The sequence below is a fragment of the Oncorhynchus mykiss genome, chromosome 16 (genome assembly GCF_013265735.2).
Source record: "Oncorhynchus mykiss isolate Arlee chromosome 16, USDA_OmykA_1.1, whole genome shotgun sequence".
Lineage (NCBI taxonomy): Eukaryota > Metazoa > Chordata > Actinopteri > Salmoniformes > Salmonidae > Oncorhynchus > Oncorhynchus mykiss.
The window spans coordinates 77799982-77807481 of record NC_048580.1 but is presented as its reverse complement, the minus strand read 5'-3'; the positions used below and the strand labels follow the sequence as shown (position 1 = coordinate 77807481).

General features: G+C 46.3%; 1 protein-coding gene across 2 annotated transcripts in view; it reads right to left on the bottom strand.

Annotated features, from left to right (window-relative positions):
• LOC110515266 (plasma membrane calcium-transporting ATPase 3-like) overlaps nucleotides 1–7500 on the bottom strand; it is a 174949-nt gene that overhangs the window by 25078 nt on the left and 142371 nt on the right. For both annotated transcript variants that reach the window (XM_036947843.1, XM_036947844.1), the window contains exons 18-20: nucleotides 4691–4748; nucleotides 248–369; nucleotides 73–160 (exon numbers count right to left, since the gene is read on the bottom strand). In XM_036947843.1, coding sequence (XP_036803738.1) covers nucleotides 73–160; nucleotides 248–369; nucleotides 4691–4748 — 268 coding nt within the window. The remainder of the gene's footprint in view (nucleotides 1–72; nucleotides 161–247; nucleotides 370–4690; nucleotides 4749–7500) is intronic.

The following is a 7500-nucleotide window of genomic DNA, read 5'->3' as shown; positions in this document are numbered from 1 at the left end:
TCTTGAACGGCACTGGTGTGTGTGTGTGTGTGTGTGTGTGTGTGTGTGTGTGTGTGTGTGTGTGTGACTCACCTTTGACTAGTGTATGTTTGTCGGTGGGGGAGGAGCGAGCGAGGACTCGTAGTTTAGGCCAGACCTTGTCGATCCGCTCCTGCTCTACCTGTCAATCATACACACAGGGGGAGGAGTTAGCACACAGAGACATGCGCACACACACACACACACCTGCCCCTAACCACATACACACCTCTCCTTTCTCGTTCCTAATTCGCCGGTTGAACTCCTTGCCGTCGATACACAGGAAGTCTTCTCCAGGATGGATGATGCCACATTTAGCTGCTATGGCCCTGGCTGTGTTGATGTTGTCTCCTGGTGGTTATAACATGGTCATAACATTTAGCTGCTGTGGCCCTGGCTGTGTTGATGTTGTCTCCTGGTGGTTATAACATGGCCATAACATTTAGCTGCTATGGCCCTGGCTGTGTTGATGTTGTCTCCTGGTGGTTATAACATGGTCATAACATTTAGCTGCTATGGCCCTGGCTGTGTTGATGTTGTCTCCTGGTGGTTATAACATGGTCATAACATTTAGCTGCTATGGCCCTGGCTGTGTTGATGTTGTCTCCTGGTGGTTATAACATGGTCATAACATTTAGCTGCTATGGCCCTGGCTGTGTTGATGTTGTCTCCTGGTGGTTATAACATGGTCATAACATTTAGCTGCTATGGGTGATGCCAGCAGCACACGGTCCTAACAGACATCTATGTTAACCCTTTCAATCATTTAGCAGACGCTCATAAGCAGAGCGACTTCCAGGAGCAACTAGGGTTAAGTGCCTTGCTCAAGGGCACATCGACAGACTGTTCACATGGTCGGCTCAGGGATATGAACCAGCGACCTTTCAGTGACTTGCCCAACCTCTTCACCGCCATAATAGAATAGTTTCAACACAATTTAACAGAGCCATAAGAGTTACACATAATACATTATAAACCGGATCGTTCGAGCCTTGAATGCTGATTGGCTGACAGCCTTGGTATATCAGACTGTATACCATGGGTATGACAAACATTTATTTTTTTACTGTTCGAATTAAATCCTCTGGGATTAGTGGTCTGTGGCCAATATACCACGGCTAAGGGCTGTACTCCGCGTTGCGTCGTACGTAAGAACAGGTCATAGCTGTGGTATATTGTCTATATACCAAGTATATTGTCTATATACCACACCCCATCGGGCCTTATGGCTTAAATATACCAAAAAAACACCATATACCATAAAAACAAATGTATGCCTTTTTTAATAGCGAGGCCTGTTTTAATAGCCAGGCCTGTTTTAATAGCCAGACCTGTTTTAATAGCCAGGCCTGTTTTAATAGCCAGGCCTGTTTTAATAGCCAGGCCTATTGTAATAGCCAGGCCTGTTTTAATAGCGAGGCCTGTTTTAATAGCCAGGCCTGTTTTAATAGCCAGACCTGTTTTAATAGCCAGGCCTGTTTTAATAGCCAGGCCTGTTTTAATAGCCAGGCCTATTGTAATAGCCAGGCCTGTTTTAATAGCGAGGCCTGTTTTAATAGCCAGGCCTGTTTCAATAGCCAGGCTTGTTTCAATAGCCAGGCCTGTTTCAATAGCCAGGCTTGTTTCAATAGCCAGGCCTGTTTTAATAGCCAGGCCTGTTTCAATAGCCAGGCCTGTTTCAATAGCCAGGCCTGTTTTAATAGCCAGGCCTGTTTTAATAGCCAGGCCTGTTTTAATAGCCAGGCCTGTTTTAATAGCTAGGCCTGTTTCAAAAGCCAGGCCTGTTTTAATAGCCAGGCCTGTTTCAATAGCCAGGCTTGTTTCAATAGCCAGGCCTGTTTTAATAGCCAGGCCTGTTTCAATAGCCAGGCCTGTTTCAATAGCCAGGCCTGTTTTAATAGCCAGGCCTGTTTCAATAGCCAGGCCTGTTTTAATAGCCAGGCCTGTTTCAATAGCCAGGCCTGTTTTAATAGTGAGGCCTGTTTTAATAGCCAGGCCTGTTTCAATAGCCAGGCCTGTTTCAATAGCCAGGCCTGTTTCAATAGCCAGGCCTGTTTTAATAGCCAGGCCTGTTTTAATAGCCAGGCCTGTTTTAATAGCCAGGCCTGTTTTAATAGCCAGGCCTGTTTTAATAGTGAGGCCTGTTTTAATAGCCAGGCCTGTTTCAATAGCCAGGCCTGTTTCAATAGCCAGGCCTGTTTTAATAGCAAGGCCTGTTTTAATAGCCAGGCCTGTTTTAATAGCCATGCCTGTTTTAATAGCCAGGCCTGTTTTAATTGAGAGGCCTGTTTTAATATCCAGGCCTGTTTTAATAGCCCGGCCTGTTTCAATAGCCAGGCCTGTTTCAATAGCCAGGCCTGTTTTAATAGCCAGGCCTGTTTTAATAGCTAGGCCTGTTTTAATAGTGAGGCCTGTTTTAATAGCCAGGCCTGTTTCAATAGCCAGGCCTGTTTTAATAGCCAGGCCTGTTTCAATGCCATGCTGTTTCAATAGCCATGCCTGTTTTAATAGCCAGGCCTGTTTCAATAGCCAGGCCTGTTTTAGTAGCCAGGCCTGTTTTAATAGCCAGGCCTGTTTCAATAGCCAGGCCTGTTTCATTAGCCAAACCTGTTTTAATAGCCAGGCCTGTTTTAATAGCCAGGCCTGTTTCATTAGCCAAGCCTGTTTTAATAGCCAGGCCTGTTTCAATAGCCAGGCCTGTTTCAATAGCCAGGCCTGTTTTAATAGCCAGGCCTGTTTTAATAGCCAGGCCTGTTTTAATAGCCAGGCCTGTTTTAATAGCCAGGCCTGTTTCCAATAAACACCCGGTCTAAATGTATTGTTTACGAGGGTACCATGGACACAGCTCTGATACTACCACAATCATGCGCATTAAAATATTTTTGTTTCATTCTGTCATCGTTGCCATGGCACCAACAAAAAGAAAACCTCAATGCTAGCTCTCTCCATGTTGCTGAACCAGGAAGGCAGAGGTGTATGATAGACAGCCTAGTGTTTCAAGTCTGATCTGCAATGGGATTTGTTATGATGTTTAGTCTTTTCAACATGTTATTGTGTTTATACTGGTCACAGTAAACCGTGCGGTAGTCTTTTCCACGTGGTGTTTAAGGAAATAGGCACCTGGCTCAAATAAAAAGTAGCCTGTCTCTAATAAGCACTGGCTGTGTTCGTAAGTCATAGTGTGACACTTAATAGCCAGGCCTGTTTTAATAGCCAGGCCTATTGTAATAGCCAGGCCTGTTTTAATAGCGAGGCCTGTTTTAATAGCCAGGCCTGTTTCAATAGCCAGGCTTGTTTCAATAGCCAGGCCTGTTTCAATAGCCAGGCTTGTTTCAATAGCCAGGCCTGTTTTAATAGCCAGGCCTGTTTCAATAGCCAGGCCTGTTTCAATAGCCAGGCCTGTTTTAATAGCCAGGCCTGTTTTAATAGCCAGGCCTGTTTTAATAGCCAGGCCTGTTTTAATAGCTAGGCCTGTTTCAAAAGCCAGGCCTGTTTTAATAGCCAGGCCTGTTTCAATAGCCAGGCTTGTTTCAATAGCCAGGCCTGTTTTAATAGCCAGGCCTGTTTCAATAGCCAGGCCTGTTTCAATAGCCAGGCCTGTTTTAATAGCCTGTTTCAATAGCCAGGCCTGTTTTAATAGCCAGGCCTGTTTCAATAGCCAGGCCTGTTTTAATAGTGAGGCCTGTTTTAATAGCCAGGCCTGTTTCAATAGCCAGGCCTGTTTCAATAGCCAGGCCTGTTTCAATAGCCAGGCCTGTTTTAATAGCCAGGCCTGTTTTAATAGCCAGGCCTGTTTTAATAGCCAGACCTGTTTTTATAGAGAGGCCTGTTTTAATAGCCAGGCCTGTTTTAATAGCCAGGCCTGTTTCAATAGCCAGGCCTGTTTTAATAGCCAGGCCTGTTTTAATAGCCAGGCCTGTTTTAATAGCGAGGCATGTTTTAATAGCCCGGCCTGTTTCAATAGCCAGGCCTGTTTCAATAGCCAAGCCTGTTTTAATAGCCAGGCCTGTTTAAATAGCAAGGCATTTTTTAATAGCCAGGCCTGTTTCAATAGCCAGGCCTGTTTAAATAGCAAGGCCTTTTTTAATAGCCAGGCATCGTCCTGTTTCCAATAAACACCCGGTCTAAATGTATTGTTTACGAGGGTACCATGGACACAGCTCTGATACTACCACAATCATGCGCATTAAAATATTTTTGTTTCATTCTGTCATCGTTGCCATGGCACCAACAAAAAGAAAACCTCAATGCTAGCTCTCTCCATGTTGCTGAACCAGGAAGGCAGAGGTGTATGATAGACAGCCTAGTGTTTCAAGTCTGATCTGCAATGGGATTTGTTATGATGTTTAGTCTTTTCAACATGTTATTGTGTTTATACTGGTCACAGTAAACCGTGCGGTAGTCTTTTCCACGTGGTGTTTAAGGAAATAGGCACCTGGCTCAAATAAAAAGTAGCCTGTCTCTAATAAGCACTGGCTGTGTTCGTAAGTCATAGTGTGACACATTACAAACCTGTGGGTTAGGGTTAACCCTAATTAGCGCTGGCTGTCGTAAGTCATAGTGTGACACATTACAAACCTGTGGGTTAGGGTTAACCCTAATAAGTGTTATGATGTTTATAGTAAACCGTGCCGTAGTAAATCTGTAAGTCATAGTGTGACACATTACAAACCTGTGACCATCCTTACGCAGATGCCGGCTTTCTGACACTTACGAATTGCATCAGGCACCTGAGAGAGAGAGAGAGAGAGAGAGAGAGAGGGAGGGAGAGAGAGACAGAGAGAGAGAGGAAGACAGAGAGAGGGAGAGAGGGAAAGAGAGAGTGAGAGAGAGGAAGAGAGAGAGAGGGAGAGAGAGAGAGACAGAGAGAGAGAGGAAGACAGAGAGAGGGAGAGAGGGAAAGAGAGAGTGAGAGAGAGGAAGAGAGAGAGAGGGAGAGAGGGAAAGAGAGAGTGAGAGAGAGAGGGATAGAGAGGAAGAGAGAGAGAGAGAGTGAGAGAGGAAGAGAGAGAGGGCGAGAGAGGAGAAAGAGGGAGAGAGAGAGAGAGAGAGAGAGAGAGAGAGAGACACACAGAGAGACAGAGAGAGAGAGAGAGAGAGAGGGAAAGAGAGAGTGAGAGAGGAAGAGAGAGAGAGAGAGGGATAGAGAGGAAGAGAGAGAGAGAGAAAGAGAGAGTGAGAGAGAGGAAGAGAGGGAGAGAGAGAGAGAGAGAGAGAGAGAGAGGAAGACAGAGAGAGGAAGAGAGGGAAAGATAGTGAGAGAGGAAGAGAGAGAGAGGGAGAGAGGGAAAGAGAGAGTGAGAGAGAGAGGTATAGAGAGGAAGAGAGAGAGAGAGAGAGAGTGAGAGAGAGGAAGAGAGAGAGGGAGAGAGAGGAGAGAGAGGGATAGAGAGGAAGAGAGAGAGAGAGAGAGAGTGAAAGAGAGAGTGAGAGAGAGGAAGAGAGAGAGTGAGAGAGAGGAAGAGAGAGAGAGAGGGAAAGAGAGAGTGAGAGAGAGGAAGAGAGAGAGAGGGAGAGAGGGGGAGAGAGGGATAGAGAGAGCGAGAGAGAGAGAGAGGGAGAGTGGGCAAGAGAGGAGAGAGAGGGAGAGAAGGCGAGAGAGGAGAGAGAGGGAAAGAGAGAGAGAGAGATAGAGAGCGCGAGAGAGAGGGATAGCGAGAGAGAGAGAGAGATTGAGAGAGAGAGAGAGAGAGAGAGAGAGAGAGAGAGAGGGAATGGGAAAGAGAGAGAAGGGGAGAAGGAAAGAGAGCGAAGGAGAGAGGGAGTGAGAGGGAAAGAGAGAGAGGGAGAGGGAAAGAGAGAGAAGGAGAGAGAGGGAAAGAGAGAGAGGGAGAGGGAAAGAGAGAGAAGGAGAGAGAGAAAGAGAGAGAGGGAGAGGGAAAGAGAGAGAAGGAGAGAGCGAGAGTTACTCACAAACAAGCAGAAATCCAGATATAAGAGAGAGTGATAATTCTACCAGGAGGGTTAGACTGGGGGCACCAACACACACCCCTCTGTACCTTACTGTACCACAACACACACCCCTCTGTACCTTACTGTACCACAACACCCCTCTGTACCTTACTGTACCTTACTGTACCACAACACACACCCCTCTGTACCTTACTGTACCACAACACCCCTCTGTACCTTACTGTACCACAACACCCCTCTGTACCTTACTGTACCTTACTGTACCACAACACACACCCCTCTGTACCTTACTGTACCACAACACACACACCTCTGTACCTTACTGTACCTTACTGTACCACAACACCCCTCTGTACCTTACTGTACCTTACTGTACCACAACACACACTTCTCTGTACCTTACTGTACCTTACTGTACCACAACACCCCTCTGTACCTTACTGTACCTTACTGTACCACAACACCCCTCTGTATCTTACTGTACCTTACTGTACCACAACACCCCTCTGTACCTTACTGTACCACAACACACACCCCTCTGTACCTTACTGTACCTTACTGTACCACAACACCCCTCTGTACCTTACTGTACCTTACTGTACCACAACACCCCTCTGTACCTTACTGTACCACAACACCCCTCTGTACCTTACTGTACCTTACTGTACCACAACACACACCTCTCTGAACCTTACTGTACCTTACTGTACCACAACACCCTCTGTACCTTACTGTACCACAACACACACCCCTCTGTACCTTACTGTACCTTACTGTACCACAACACACACCCCTCTGTACCTTACTGTACCTTACTGTACCACAACACCCCTCTGTACCTTACTGTACCACAACACCCCTCTGTACCTTACTGTACCTTACTGTACCACAACACCCCTCTGTACCTTTCTGTGCCACAACACACACACCTCTGTACCTTACTGTACCTTACTGTACCACAACACCCCTCTGTACCTTACTGTACCTTACTGTACCACAACACACACCTCTCTGTACCTTACTGTACCTTACTGTACCACAACACACACCTCTCTGTACATTACTGTACCTTACTGTACCACAACACCCCTCTGTACCTTACTGTACCACAACACCCCTCTGTACCTTACTGTACCTTACTGTACCACAACACACACCCCTCTGTACCTTACTGTACCACAACACACACACCTCTGTACCTTACTGTACCTTACTGTACCACAACACCCCTCTGTACCTTACTGTACCTTACTGTACCACAACACACACTTCTCTGTACCTTACTGTACCTTACTGTACCACAACACCCCTCTGTACCTTACTGTACCTTACTGTACCACAACACCCCTCTGTATCTTACTGTACCTTACTGTACCACAACACCCCTCTGTACCTTACTGTACCACAACACACACCCCTCTGTACCTTACTGTACCTTACTGTACCACAACACCCCTCTGTACCTTACTGTACCTTACTGTACCACAACACCCCTCTGTACCTTACTGTACCACAACACCCCTCTGTACCTTACTGTACCTTACTGTACCACAACACACACCTCTCTGA